The following is a 15,655-nucleotide window of genomic DNA, read 5'->3' on the forward strand; positions in this document are numbered from 1 at the left end:
CACCTCTCAGCCTGCCAAGGCTTCCCCACATTCTATAAATATTTTGATTACTGTTCACCAGTTACTATCCTTTTATTACTGATAGTATTCATAAACATTACTTACTGTGTAATGTATGCCCTCAAGATTACGTAACTTCAACATGACAGCTCTTGAGGTAAGCATTAATGCAATAGTTCTGAGTCTTGCTTTATTTCAGAATCACCCGAGAATTTTCAAAAGTTTTGCACAGGCCTCCTCTCGGAGACTGTGATTATGTTTATCTGAGGGGGCCCAATAATCTTTATTTTTAAAAGCATCATTTGTCCTTGCTAGTCACTGTGTCATCTATGGACCACAGCATGGCCATTACCTGAATGCTGAATAAAATGTAGAAGCTGGACTACTGAATCAGAATCAGTGTTTTACCGGAACTTCCGGGTGACTTGCATGGACATTAACAGGGAGATGAATTATGAGATTGTTCCAATAGTATAGACAATATATAATATCAGCCTAATCTAGGGTAGTGACAGTGGAGATAAAGAATGGAGGAATGAGAAAGAGAATGAAGTGACAGAATTCGCAGGACTTGTTGACAGATTGGTTGTTGATGATGAGAGAAAGGATGGAGAAAACATTCAGGTTTTTATTGTAGCACCTGGATCCCCTTTACTTAGATATGGGAAACTATAGGAGGTGTGAATGAGACAGGGGCAGGGGGAGATCATGAATTTCTTTTGGGATCTGTTGAGCTGAAAATGCGTGTGATACATCCAAGGGAAGATAATAATGAGCAACTGGGTATAGAGTTTTACAGGTTAAAGAGTCATTTGCATCTAAAGTTTAAAAGGTAATCAAAGCCATTTAAATAGATGGGTTTTTCTTGTGGTATACGTAGAACTATGAGAGAACAGTGTTTAGTAAAAAACCCTGAGGAGCATCAACATGTAAGATATTGACAAAGCAAGAGTCAATCACAGTTACTGAGGATGTCTGACCAGGCAAGTATGAGGAAAACTGATCCATTTTTTGTCTCAGAAGCTAATGGATGAGTGTCTTAGAAAGGATGGAATATTGTTTCCTGTTGAAGAAAAGTGAAGAAAATAAGTCATTTCCAATCATAGAAATTCCGATTGTAGAGATTTGGAGTATAGAGATCGTAATTATTGTGATGAGGGTGATCCAAAGTATTTTTGCAGGACATCTAACAGACTATGTCTCATAGAAATATGTTCATTTGTAAATTCATGCTTTAATGGACACTATTATTTCTTCCTAAAGATACTGGAGACAGAGCATGACAGGAAGGAATCAAACTGTCATCTCAGAGTTTCTCCTGCTGGGACTACCCATCGAGTCAGAGCAGCAAAACCTGTTCTATGCCTTGTTCCTGGCCATGTATCTTACCACCGTCCTGGGAAATCTCCTCATCATCGTCCTCATTCGCCTGGACTCCCACCTCCACACACCCATGTATTTATTTCTCAGCAGCCTGTCTTTCTCTGACCTCTGTTTTTCCTCTGTCACAATGCCCAAGTTGCTGCAGAACATGCAGAGTCAAGTCCCATCTATCCCCTATGCTGGCTGCCTGACCCAAATGTACTTCTTCCTGTTTTTTGGAGACATGGAGATTTTCCTCCTTGTGGCCATGGCCTATGACCGCTATGTGGCCATCTGCTTCCCCCTGCGCTACAGCACCATCATGAGCTCCAAGCTCATGGCCAAATTGTGTTTTTGTGGGGACAACATGATCCCCCACTTTTTCTGTGATACGTCTGCTCTGCTGAAGCTGTCTTGCTCTGATACTCGAGCTAATGAGTTAGTGATATTTATTATGGGAGGGCTCATTCTTGTCCTCCCGTTCCTACTCATCATCCTGTCATATGCACAAATTGTCTCCTCCATTTTTAAGGTCCCTTCTGCTAGGAGTATCCACAAGGCTTTCTCTACCTGTGGCTCCCATCTCTCTGTGGTGTCACCGTGCTATGGGACAGTTATTGGTCTCTATTTATGCCCATCAATTAGCAATTCTACTGTTAAGGAGATTGCCATGGCTATGATGTACACTGTGGTAACCCCCATGTTGAACCCCTTCATCTACAGCCTGAGAAACAGAGAAATGAAGAGAGCACTGAGAAGAGTATTTTGCAGAAAGAAAATTCTCTTCTGTCTATGATGGTAAAGTGGAACTTTTACATAATATCATCCAGTAGATATATTGACATTAATATTAGGATATTGACCCAGACTTCTTTTTTTTTATCATGCAACTTTCTGTTAAAATTGCATACTAAATAATTGTCCAATGAGTAAAAGAGATTATGTGAAGGCAAGTTTTTGAATTCGGAAAGAGGAGATCTCAGTGATCTCCTAGTAAGTTCTTCCTCTTTGTTAGTCCTAGGTAACCCCAAGGAAGCATCATTTAAAAACTTTTAACTGATCTTTGTCTCCAGTTACGTAAAAACCAATTTATCATGTGTTCTTTGTTTTAACTCCACTTTACTTTAAATAATACTCTATCCTTCCTGGTCAATACTGACTAAAACTCAAACATCTCACTCCCCTGGTTACCTCTGCTAAACTGGACTTTTCACTGTTAAATGTGGAACTTTGCTTACCTCTTCTTGAGCAAGGTGTCACAGCACTGTCTCTTAGCCTTTTCTCCTCTGATTTATTTTCATGTCTATATCATCTTTTTGACTTGACCTGGACCTCAAGTGAACTTTGTTTCTCCTTGACTACAATATTTAGTTTGTCTTTACCTGGGAGCTGACTCATACATGGGACCCTAAAAGTTACTCCTTCAGGTATGGGGAAGGAATGATCTATGTTATCATCTTGATGAAGTCACTCCACAAATATCTTCTTACAATTTGTGACTTGCCTTTTCACTATTAATGGTATCTGTTTTATTGTTGTTTTTTTTTTAACTGATTTATTTGTTTTTTATTGTGGTAACATTGGTTTATAGCATTATATGAATTTCAGGTGTACATCATTATATTTCAGTTCCTGTGTGGATTACATCATGTTCACAACCCAAATACTAATTACAATCCATCACCATACACGTGTGCATAATCACTCCTTTCATGCTCCTCCCTCCCCATTACCCTCTGGTAACCACCAATCCAATGTGTTTCTATGTGTTTGTTTCTCATTATTTTTAGCTTCTAATGATGAGTGAGATAATATGGTATTTGACTTTCTCCCTATGACTTATTTCACTTAGCATAATAACCTCAAAGTCCATCCAAGTTGTTACAAAGGGCTCTATTTCATCATTTCTTATGGCTGAGTAGTATTCCATTGTGTATATATACATCAGATCTTCTTTATCCTTTGGTCCCTTCCTGGGCAATTAGGTTGCTTCCACGTCTTGGCTATTGTGAATAATGCTGCAATGAACATAGGGGTGCATGTATTTTTACACATTCATGTTTTCATGTTCTTTGGATAAATACCTGGCAGTGGAATAGCTGGATCATATGGTAGATCTAGCCTTAAATTTTTGTGGAATCTCCAGACTGTTTTCCACAGTGGCTGCACTGGTTTGCACTAGCACCAGCAGTGTATGAGAGTTCCCTTTTCTCCATATCCTCTCCAACACTTGTTATTTGCTGTCTTGTTAATTGTAGCCATTTTGATGGGAGTGAGGTGATATCTCATTGTAGTTTTGATCTGCACTTCCCTCATAGTTAATGATGCTGAACATCTTTTCATATGCCTGTTGTCTATCTGTATATCTTCATTAGAGAAATGGCTATTCATATCTTTTGCCCATTTTTAATTGGATTGTTAGTTATTTTGTTTGAGATGTATGAGTTCTTTATATATTTTGGATATTAACCACATATCATATATACGGTTTGCAAATATCTTCTCCCAATTGTTAGGTTGTCTTTTCATCTTGTTGATGGTTTCCTTTGCTGTGCAGAAGATTTTTAGTTCGATGTAGTCCCATTTGTTTATTTTTTCTATGGTTTACCTTGCCCAGTCAGACATGGTACTTGAAAATAAGCTGCTAAGCCCAATGTCAAAGAGTGCACTGCCTACGTTTTCTTCTAGAAGTTTCATGGTTCCAGGTCTTACATTTAATTCTTTAATCCACTGAGTTAATTTTTGTGCATGCTGTGAGATAGTGGTCTACTGTCATTCTTTTGCATGTGGCTGTCCAGTTCTCTCAACACCATTTATTGAAAAGACTTTTCTTTCTCCATGGTATATTCTTGGCTCCCTTGTCGAAAATTAGCTCTCCCTGTACGTGTGGGTTTATTTCTGGGTTCTCGATTCTGTTCCACTGATCTGTGTGTCTGTTTTTGTGCCAGTACCATGCTGTTTTGGTTACTATATCTTTGTAGTATATTTTGAAATCCAGGAGTGTGGTACTTCTTGCTTGTTCTGTTTTCTCAGGAATCCTTTGGCTATTTACGGTCTTTCGTTGTTCCATATAAGTTTTAGGATTCTTTGTTCTATTTCTGTGAAAAATGTTGGGACTTTGATAAGGATTACATTGAATCTGCAGATTGCCATAGGGAGTATGGACATTTTAATGTTAATTCTTCCCATGGAAGAGCATGGAATATCTTTCCATTTCTTTGTGCCTTCTTCAATTTCTTTCAGCAATGTTTTATAGTTTTCAGTGTACAGATCTTTCATGTCTTTGGTTAAATTTATTCCTAGATATTTTATTCTTTTTCTTGCAATTGTAAATAGGATTGTATTCTTAATTTCTCTTTCTGCCACTTCCTTGTTAGTGTATAGAAATGCACATGATTTTTGTATGTTGATTTTGTATCCTGCCAATTGACCATATTCCTTTATTATTTCTAGAAGATTCTTAGTGGATTCTTTAGGGTTTTATATATATAAAATAATGTCATCTGTGATAGTTTCACTTCTTCCTTTCAAATTTGGATCTCCTTTATTTCTTTTTCTTGCTTGATTGCTCCAGCTAAGACTTCCAATAGTAAGTTAAATAAGAATGGTGAAAGTGGGCATCCTTGTCAGTTGCCTGTTCTTAGAGGGATAGCTTTCAATTTTTCTCCATTGAGAATGGTATTTGCTGTGGGTTTGTCATATATGGACTTTATTATATTGAGGTATTTTCTTTCTATACCCATTTTATTTAGAGTTTTTATCATAAATGTATCCTGTATCTTGTCAAATGCTTACTCTGCATCTATTGAGATGATCATGTGATTTTTATTCTTCATTTTGTTAATGTGGTGTGTTACGTTGATTGATTTGAGGATGTTGAACCATCTCTGCATCCCTGGAATAAATCCCACTTGATCATGTTGTATGATCCTATTAGCATATTGCTGTATTTGATTTGCTAATATTTTGTTGAGGATTTTTGCATCTATGTTCATCAGTGATATTGGCCTGTAATTTTCCTTCCTTGTGTGTCCTTGTCTGATTTTGGTATCAGGGTAATGTTGGCCTTGAATGAATTAGGAAGGGTCCTGTCTTCCTCAGTTTTTTGGAATAGTTTGAGAAGGGTAGGCATTGAATCTTCTTTAATTGTTTGGTGGAATTCTCCAGAGAAGCCATCTGGTCCTGGACTTTTGTTTTTGGGACAATTTTTGATTGCCTTTTCAATCTCCTTACTTGAGATTGGTCTGTCCAGACTTTCTATTTCTTCTTATTCAGTTTGGCAGGTTGCATAGGTCTAAGAATTTATCCATTTCTTCCAGGTTACCCAATTTGTTGGCATGTTGTTTTTCATAGTATTGTCTTATAATCCTTCGTATTTCTGCAGTATCTATTATAATTTCTCCTATTTCATGTCTAATTTTATTTATTTGAACCTTTTCTCTTTTTTGTTGATGAGTCTGGCTGAGGGTTTGTCAATTTTGTCTTCTCAAAACCAGCTCTTAGTTTCGTTAATCCTTTCTAGTATTTTTTAGTCTCTATTTCATTTATTTCTGCTCTAATTTTTATTATTTCCCTCCTTCTGCTGAGTTTGAGGTTGTTTGTTCTTTTTCTAGTTCTGTTAGGTGCAATTTAAAATTAGTTATTTGAGGTTTTTCTTGTTTGTTGAGGTGGGCCTGTATTGCTACAAATTTCCCTCTTATAACAACTTTTGCTGCACCCAATAAGAGTTGGTATGTTGTATTTTCATTTTCATTTGTCTCCAGATTTTTTTTTATTTCTTCTTTGATTTATTCATTGATCCAATGATTGGTTGTTCAGTAGCATGTTGTTTAGTCTCCACATATTTCTGACTTTTCCAGCTTTCTTCTTGTAGTTGATTTCTAGTTTCACAGCATTGTGTTCAGAAATGATACTTGAGATATTAATATTCCTAAACTTATTGAAGCTTGCCTTGTTTCCCAACTTATGGTCTCTCTTTGAGAATGATCCCTATTTATTTGAGAAGAATGTGTATTCTGCTGTTTTGGGATGGAATGCTCTCTATATATCTATTAAGTCCATCTGATCAAGTGTTTCATTTAAAACTATTTTCCTGTTGACTTTCTGTCTGGATGATCTGTACATTGATGTAAGTGGGGTGCTAAGACCCCCTACTATTATTGTGTTGCTGTTAATTTCTCCTTTTCGGTCTGTTAATAGTTGCTTTATATACTTTGGTGCCCCTGTGTTAGTTGCATATATATTAATGTGTTATGTCCTCTTGGTAGAACGTCCCTTTTATCATCAGGTACTGCCCCTCTTTGTCTCTCATTGTCTTTTTTTAACTTGAAGTCTGCCTTGTCCGATATAAGTATGGCAGCATATGCTTTCTTTTGTTTGCCATTATCTTGGAGTATTGTCTTCCATCCCTTCTTTCTGAGCCTATGTTTGTCTTTTGAGCTGAGATGTGTTTCTTGGAGGCAGCATATTGTTGGGTCTTGCTTTGAATCCATCCAGTTACTCTGTCTTTTGATTTGAGAATTCATTCCATTTACATTTAGAGTGATTATTGATATATGAGGGCTTAATGCCACTATTTAATCTCTTGTTTTCTGGTTGTTCTATGTTTCCATTGTTTCTCTTCCTTTGTATTTCCGACTGCCATTTCATTTTGGTGGTTTTCTGTAGAGGTTTTCTTTTTTTATGAATTGTGGCTCTGCTCTGATTTTTTGTGTAGTGGTTACCATGAGGTTTGTATGAATGATCTTATAGATGAAATAGTCTATTTTCTCATAGCCTCTTCTCTCCATTAGCCTAAACATTCCTTTCCTTTTCCCCTTATGAGTTATTGTGTCACAAATTATTATTTTTGTGTTGTGAGTTTTTGACTAAGTTGAAGTGTTTATAGTTACTTTTGTTGATTTCCTTCCCTTTATCTTTTAAATTATAATTGAGTAGTTGCTTCCCTGAACTGATAGAGAGCTGTAGTTTTCTGATTTTGTCTGCCAACTTATCTCCTTGCTCAAAGCTTTGTAGATCTTTGCCTTTTTGTTTCCAGTATGAGGGCATCTTTAATCATTTGTTGTAGAGGAGGTCTAGTGGCAATGAACTCCCTCAGCTTTTGTCTTATCTTGGAAAGCTTTTTTTTCTCCATTGTTTCTGAAGGAAAGTTTTGCTGGATAGAGTATTCATGGCTGAAATTTTTTGTCTTTCAGTATTTTGAATATATCATTCAATTCTCTCCTAACCTTTAAGATTTCTGCCAAGAAATCAACTGAAAGCATGATAGGGGTTCCTTTGTAGGTTAATTTCTTCTGCCTTGCTGATCTTAATAATTTTTCTTTGTCATTGGCTTTTGCCAGTTTTACTATTATATGCCCTGGAAAAGATCTTTTAGCATTAATGTAATTTGGTGCCTATTAGTTTAATGTATTTTTAAATCTAGTTCCTTCCTCAGGTTTGAGAAGTTCTCAGCTATTATTTCTTTGAACAAGCTCTCTGCTCCTTTCTCTCTCACTTCTGGACTATCTATAATCCTTTGTTGCTCTTCCTAATTGAGTTGGATATTTCTTGAAGAATTTGTTCCTTTTTAAAAATCTTCTCTTTCCTCCCCTACCTGTAGCATTTCTATCTCTCTATCCTCTAACTCACTAATTCTTTCCTCCATAACATAAGCTCTATTTTTTAAGGATTCTAGATTATTTTTTAATTTCATTATTTGCGTTCTTATCCAGAATTTCTGCTTTCCTAAAAAATAGTTTCAATCTCTTTGGTGATGTATTCTTCTCATTAATTTTATTCCTGAGCTCAATGGACTGTGTTTCTGATTTTCCTTGTAATTTGTTGAGTTTCTTTATGACAGCTATTTTGAATTCTCTGTCATTTAGATTGTAATCTTCTTTGACTTCAGGATTGGTTTCTGGAGACTTGTCATTTTCCTTCTGGTGTGAATTGTTCCTCTAGTTTCTCATGTTGTTTGATGAACTAATCTTTTGTCATCGCATTTGTGGTAGTATTAGGTCGCTGATTCTACTTACTACCACTAGGGGGAAGCAGGAACTGAGTTTCTTTATTTTCATAGAAGATTAGCCTTGCGGTAACATTCACCACCAGTCCTCCTCTTTTTGCTGAGGAAGATTGGCGCTGAGCTAACATCTGTGCCCATCTTCCTCTACTTTATCTGTGGGACGTCTGACATGCATGGCTTGATAAGTGGAGTACAGGTCCATGCCTGGGTTCCAAACCAGCGAACCCTGGGTCACAAAAGTGTAGTGTGGAAAATTAACTGCTATGCCACTGGGTCAGCCCCCAAAGGAGCTGAATTTCTGACCCCACCCCCTCTTCTGGAAGTTGTGGGGGTACTATGGGCATTTCCACTGGCCTGGAGAGCATTTGGGTGCATGTGTAGACTGTGCTTAATGGGCAAGGCTTCCACACAGGGTCCAAGGGTGGGCCACTCCTTGGGGCTGCAGCAGCATAGTATGCTCTCCCACCACTGAAAAAGTGACCACAAGCTGTCAAATGCTGCTATCACATCTTCCTTTGCTCCCCCCAAGGCACATTCCCACTTTCGGGAACAGCAGTTCTATGGGTGCTTGCACAGACCAGAAATGCACTTGTCCTGGTGTAAAGATCTGTCACCACCTCTTCCTGAAGTTGCACCAGCCACTATACTTGGTGGGTGGGGCTTCCTCCTGGGTACCAAGCCTGAGACCCTCCTTGGGACTGCAGCAGTATGGGAGGCTCCCCTATTGCCAGGAAGGTGATCACAAGTGGAATAAGGATTGCTGCCCCCTCTTCCTATAGTCACCCCAGGGTGCCTTCCCACTTTTGAGGTGTAGCAGTACTATGAGCATTCATGTAGACCAGGAATACAATCACCCCAGTGCATTGATCTCCTGCCACTTCTTCTTGCAATCTTGCCAGCCCCTGTGCTTGGTGGGTTGGGCTTCCTCATGGGTACCGAACCAGGGCTACTTCTTGGGGCCACAGTGGCACAGTGGGCTCTTCCACCACCAGAAAAGCTATCATGAGCAGTCTAAGGGCTGCAACTACCTCTTCTTACAGTCACCCTGGGGTGTATACCCACTTTTGGGGCACAGTGGTACTGTGGCTGCTCACACCAGGCTGGAAAGTATTTCTGTGTGTGCACAGGGCTGCCAGGGAAGGGCAGGGAGTGATCACCTATCTCCACAACTTCCTGGAGGGCCAGTGAACCCACCTTCAGATGTATAGCTGCATCAATCTCTCAGGCATCCTTTTGTTTTGTGTGGGTTTCTTCTACTGGTCAATGAATGTCCATTCGGTTGTAATTCAAAGAGGGAGAGATAAAGGGAGCAGCTCGCTCCACCATGTTGCTGACATTCTGTAATATAGCTTTAATCAAATGGTTTCTTTGAAGTCTCACACCATGTTTTTCTTTTTTTATTGTATGTTTTTCCCTTTAGCTCTTGACATGATCATTTAAATATATTGGTTTTTGAATATTGAAACAGCTTCTCATTTCCATAATAAACTCCACTTGATAGTGATATATTATCTTTTTCATATACTGTATTGTTAGATTTAATTTGTTTGTATTTTTTAGGAAGTATTTCTTCCTGTTCTTTATGCTGCAAGAGTTTGCATAGAATTAATGTTATTTCTCCCTAAAGTGGTTCATATAATTAACCATCAAAGCCATCTTGTCCTGAGGTTTTCTTTGTCAGAAAGATTTTACCTACAAATACAATATCTTCATGAAAATAACTAGTCAGGTCATCTATTCTTTGTAAGTGAGCTTTGGAAGTTGTGTCTTTCAACAAATGTGTCAATTTCATCTAAGTTTAGCAATTATGAACAAAGAATTGTTGATAATATTCCATTATTATTCTTTTAATGTCTGTAGGGGTCTGCAGTGATATTTATATTTTGTGTTTTTTCTTTTTTCCTTCTCTTGCTCATTCTGACTAAAAGTTTATTTTATTTTTCAAACAGCCAAGTTTTAATTTCAATTATTTTTATTATTCATTTGTCTATTTTCAATTTCATTATTTTTTTCTCATTTTGTAATTTCCTGTCTTTCTCTTGCTTTAATTTGCTCTTCTTTTCCTATGTACTTAAGTTGGAAGCTTACTGATTTTAGACCTTAGTTCTTTTGTAATATAAACATATAATGCTATAAAGTTTACTTTCAACACTGCTTTAGCTGCATCTTACTAATTTTGATACACTGTCTTTTCATTTTAATTTAAAATAGTTTCTAATTATCCTTGGGATTTCCTATTTGATACATGGGTTGTTTAGAAATGTGATGCTTACTTTCCACACATTTAGGATATGCCTTCTTCATACCAAATACAAAAACTATTTCCAGGCACATTGTACATCTAAATGTGAAAGATTTTAAATAGAATAAAATAGAACATAAAATTTGCTGGAAAATAAAAAAGATATTAAACCCTTGGAGAAAGGAAACATTTCACTTAAAAGTAATTTAAAACACTAGTTATAAAGAGAATGATTGATTAAAAGATCTACTTTTAAAATTTTGTCATCAAAAGATACCATTAAGAGAGAGAGGTGAAGACGGTGGTGTAGGTGAACTCTGAACTCACCTCCTCCCATGGACACACCAAATGTACAACTACTCTTGGAATAATTACCTCTTAGACAGGACTGAAAACTGGATAAAAAGAACCCATGTGAAAAGGGGCAGTCATGCCTGAGGTGTAAGAGGCCAAAATTCCTTTCTGGAGAGAAAAAGAAAAGCCATCTTTGAAAGCCAAGGTGCTTCACAGCTGGCCAGGAGCAATCCTAAGGTATGCAGCCTTCCCTGGAGGAGTGGGGGACCTGAGCAGGGGTCTCAAATCTATCAACGTGATACACCACATTAATAAAAGGAAGAATAAAAATCACATGATTATCTCAATAGATACAGAGAAGATATTTGACAAGGTGCAACATCCATTTATGATAAAAACTCTCAATAAAATTAGTATAGAAGGAAAGTACTTCAACATAATAAAGGCCAGTTATGACAAACCCATAGACAACATCAGACTCAACAGTGAAAACTGAAAGCCATCCATCTGAGAAAAAGAACAAGACAAGAGTGCCCCCTCTCACCACTCCTTTTCAAAATAGTACCAGAGGTTTTAGCCAAAGAAATTAGCAAAAACAAATAAAGGGAGTCCAAACTGGAAAGGAAGAAGTAAAACTTTCGCTGTTTGCAGATGACATGATTCTGTTTATAGAAAACCCTAAAGAATCCATCAGAAAACTATTGGAAATCATCAACAACTACAGCACAGTTGCAGGGTACAAAATCAACCTACCAAAATCAGTTGTATTTCAATACACTAATAATGAGCTAGCAGAAAAAAAGTCAAAAATACAATCCCATTTACAACTGCAACAAAGAGAATAAAATATCCAGCAATAAGTTTAACCAAGGAGGTGAAAGACTTATATACTGAAACTATAAGACATTGCTGAAAGGAATTTAAAAAGACATAAAGTAATGGAAAGTTATTACATGCTCATGGATTGGAGGAATAAAAATTATTAAAATGTTCATACTACCTAAAGCAATCTACAGATTCAATGTAATCCCTATCAAATCTCCAGCGACATTTTTCACAGAAACAGAATAAAGAATCCTAAAACTTACATAGATCAACAATAAGTTTTGGCATGTGTGTAAACATTTTTGTTGGTTCAAGATATATTTTATTTCTCTTTTGATTTAATCTTTGACCCACTGGTTGTTCAGAAGTGTGTTGTTTAATTTCTTCATAGCTGTAAGTTTTTCAGCTTTCCTCCTGTTAACGATTTCTATTTTTGTATCATGTGGTCAGAAAAGATACTTGATATTATTTCAATTATCTTAACTTTGTTAAAATTTGTATTGTGACCTAACATATATTCTTTCCTGAAGAATGTTCTAGGTGCACTTGAGAAGAATGTGTATTCTGCTGCTGTTGGGTAGAATGTTCTGTATATGTATGTTAGGTCCATTTGGTCAAGAATTAGTTCAAGTGCAATGTGTCTTTATTGATTTCCTGTCTGCATGATCTGTTCATTGTAGACACTGAGATATTGAAGTTTTCTCCTATGGTTGTAATTGCTGTCTGTTTCTCTTATCAGATCTGTTACTATTTATTTGATATATTTAGGTGCTTCAATGTTGGATGCATATATACTAACGAGTGTTATATCTTCTTGATGAATAGACCCCTTTATCACTATGTAGTGACCTTCCTTTGTCTTTTGTTATCATTTTTTACTTAAAATCCGTTTTGTCTGATATAATTATAGCTACCCTTGTTCTTTTAGATTCCATTTGAATGAAATATCTTTTTCCTTCCTTTCACTTTCAGTCTACATATGTCCTTACAGCTGAAGTGATTCTCTTGTAGGCAGCATATAGTTGGGTCTTTGTTTTGTTGGGGTTTTCTTTATCCATTCATGTACTCTATGTCTTTTGATAAGATAATTTAATCCATTTAGATTTAGAGTAACTATTTATAGGTAAGAGCTGACTATTGTCATTTTGTTAATTGTTTTCTGGCTGTTTTGTAGTTCCTTTGTTCCTTTCTTCCTTTCTTACTGTCTTGTGATTTGATTTTATTGCAGTGCTATGCTTTCATTCCTTTCTCTTTATCTTTTGTGTTTTATGTTTTGCTCTATGGTTACCATGAGTCTTAAATAAAGCATCTTACAGTCATAACAATCTGTTTTAAGCTAACAGCTTGTTTGATTGCATTCCAAAAGCCTACAATTTTCCCCTACCCAATATTTTATGTTTTTGATGTCACAATTTACAACTTTTTGTGCTGTGTATCCATTTGCAAATTTTTGTAGCTATAGTTATTGTTAATACTTTTATCATTTAAACTTTATACTAAAATTAAAATTATTTACACAGCACCATTACAGTATTAGAGTACTCTGAATTTCTTATATACTTACCTTTACCAGTGAGTTTTATACTTTCATATATTTTCCTGTTACTAATTAGTGTCATTTTATTTCAACTTGAAGAACTCCCTATAGCGTTTATTATATGGCAAGTCTAGCAAATCTTTCATTTCATTCTTTGTATTCTTCAGCTCCAGAATTTCTGTTTGGTTTTTCTTCATAATTTTCATTTCTTTGTTCAACTTCTTGTTTGCTCATGTATTGTCTTCCTGATTTTGTTGTTTTCTATCTGTGTTCTCTTGTAGCTTCCTGAGTTTCTTAAAACAATTATTTTAAATTCTTCATGTGGAAATTCATAGATCTCCATTTCTCTGAGGTCAGTTACTAGAAAATTATTGTGTTTTGTTGATGACATGCTTTCTTTATTTTTTGTGTTCTTAAACTGCTATCTTCACATTTAACGAAGTAGTCACTTCTTCCAGACCTCACTGAGTGGCTTTGAGAGGAAAATATCTTCACTATTCAATCCACTAGCAAATCTGATGTTCTCTCAGAACTTTACTATGGATGTGTCCACTCCACACCTCTTGTTCCTTTGTGGGAACAAATTCTTAAGATTGTATGCTTTCTCCATATCCTGCAAAGCCAGGCCAGGTGCTGAGAGTCTCTCCTTTGTTTTCCCTAGGTGCCCTGAAATCTGTCCTTTCTCTCAATCCTGCAGAGACCAACCGGCTTTCTGCACATGCTCGCAAGCCATCTATAAAGGCTTACACTCACCATTCATAGGGTTGTATGCAGGGAGTTGCCCATGAGGGAGTAGGTGCCGGGGTCCCGCCCCGGCTGAGTCCAGGTTCCTGAGGGATGGACGGCGTCGGCGCAATGAGGGGAAAATAAAGAGGACGTGAGACTTGGGTTGGTGTTAGCAAGTCCGACTTTGTGCACAAGTGTCATTTATATATTTTTCAGGATTAGTACAGAAATGGTTCTACAAATATTCTCAGAGAGATAAGGAAGTAAAAAAACGAGCACAAGAATATTTATTAGCATTCCATTCTATATAGCATAAGGTTAATGATCGTCTTCTCCGCAACTAACTAGTGTTTGTTGTCTCTAAGCTAAAAGAGATAGGTACCTAGACACCTGTTGTAATTCATGGTAAAGTTAAATCAAAGAGAGAAGGTCCAGGCCTCCAGACAGGACAGCTGTTTACATCCTGGGGGAGCCATCCCTGCCTCCCTCAATCATTTACGCCATTAGTGTAGATGTTTAATGGGAACAAAAGGCGACTCCAGGGTATCTTATCCCCAGGGCTATCTGCATTCTCAGCGGGCAGTTAAACATCTTTACATTTTAGCGCCCTTTAGGGGGTGAAAGCATTCCTTTGTCTTTTAGATTGTGGAGTTAACAGTCCCTTAAACACACTGCCGGAGAAAGTATGGTTTTGTTAGTAAAGTAAAGGGCTGAAAAGCTAAGCTAAACTATGTATCTTCAAGAATAAAAAACAGAAATAAGTATAGACATAACCTTGCTAGAAAGCATGCATATAATTCAGAAAATATCAGGAGTGTTGGCCGGCCATTCTTCACCGAGGGGCATCCCTGCACCCCTCGACCCTTCTACTCATTAATTGTTTATTATTTATTGCTTTTAGGAGAAAACCTCTATAACATTTTAACAGAAAGCAGAAGGTCAAGAATAATATATAGATACTTCTTGATCATCCAATTAACCAGCAAACTTAGAAGGACGATGCATATATATATTTAGACAGAGAACTGGAGGGAGAAGGAAACATTAGCCAGATGGAGGCCATAAGCCTAATTCGACATCTTATCTGGACAGGATTCCTTTCTGCTTGTCTCAAATGGGACTGTGTGCTCCTCCGTTAATTAACTGAAAAATATCTTGAAAGTTACCTGCCCGTGGTCACCTTCTCTTACTATATCTAATTTTCCCGGGAGGTAGTGCCTCCCAAGCAGCCACCCAAAGGAGTGAAAACTGGAGGTAAAGAAAGGAAAAGGAATGAAGGGCAATTAGAAGCAGCACAGGTTTCAGAACTATGTGAGGGGCCGGCCAGTTATTCTTCACCAGGGGGCGACCCTGCACCCCTAGGCGTTAATCAGCTGGACCCTGTCAAACAGCTGATCAAATGATGTAGCCACGGCTCCCAGCAAGTAGGTGAGGCACAGACCTTTGGGGATGCCCCTGGATCAGTTGGGGGCTCCACAGGTGAGACATCCTAAGCCTCTCATAGGCAGGCTTCCGAATGGAGTCCACAAAGTGGTTAGTAACATTAGCGATCCTTTGATCTTTCTGAGCCCTGGTTCCTGTGCTCCAAGCCTCTCTCAACACCTTAGCCATGCCAATCACCTCAGTATTCTGGGTGGGGCAAGAGAGAGGTGACCCTCTTTGG

The 15,655-nt window shown here is 37.4% G+C and overlaps 1 protein-coding gene across 1 annotated transcript; it reads left to right on the forward strand.

The window, feature by feature from the left end:
• Positions 1-1,279: 1,279 nt before the first annotated feature.
• Positions 1,280-2,158, forward strand: LOC139039970 (olfactory receptor-like protein DTMT). The gene has a single exon (XM_070482147.1). The coding sequence runs from the start codon at positions 1,280-1,282 to the stop codon at positions 2,156-2,158; it is 879 nt and encodes a 292-aa protein (XP_070338248.1).
• The last annotated feature ends 13,497 nt before the right edge of the window (positions 2,159-15,655 follow it).

Source organism: Equus asinus, chromosome 13, assembly GCF_041296235.1.
Source record: "Equus asinus isolate D_3611 breed Donkey chromosome 13, EquAss-T2T_v2, whole genome shotgun sequence".
NCBI lineage: Eukaryota > Metazoa > Chordata > Mammalia > Perissodactyla > Equidae > Equus > Equus asinus.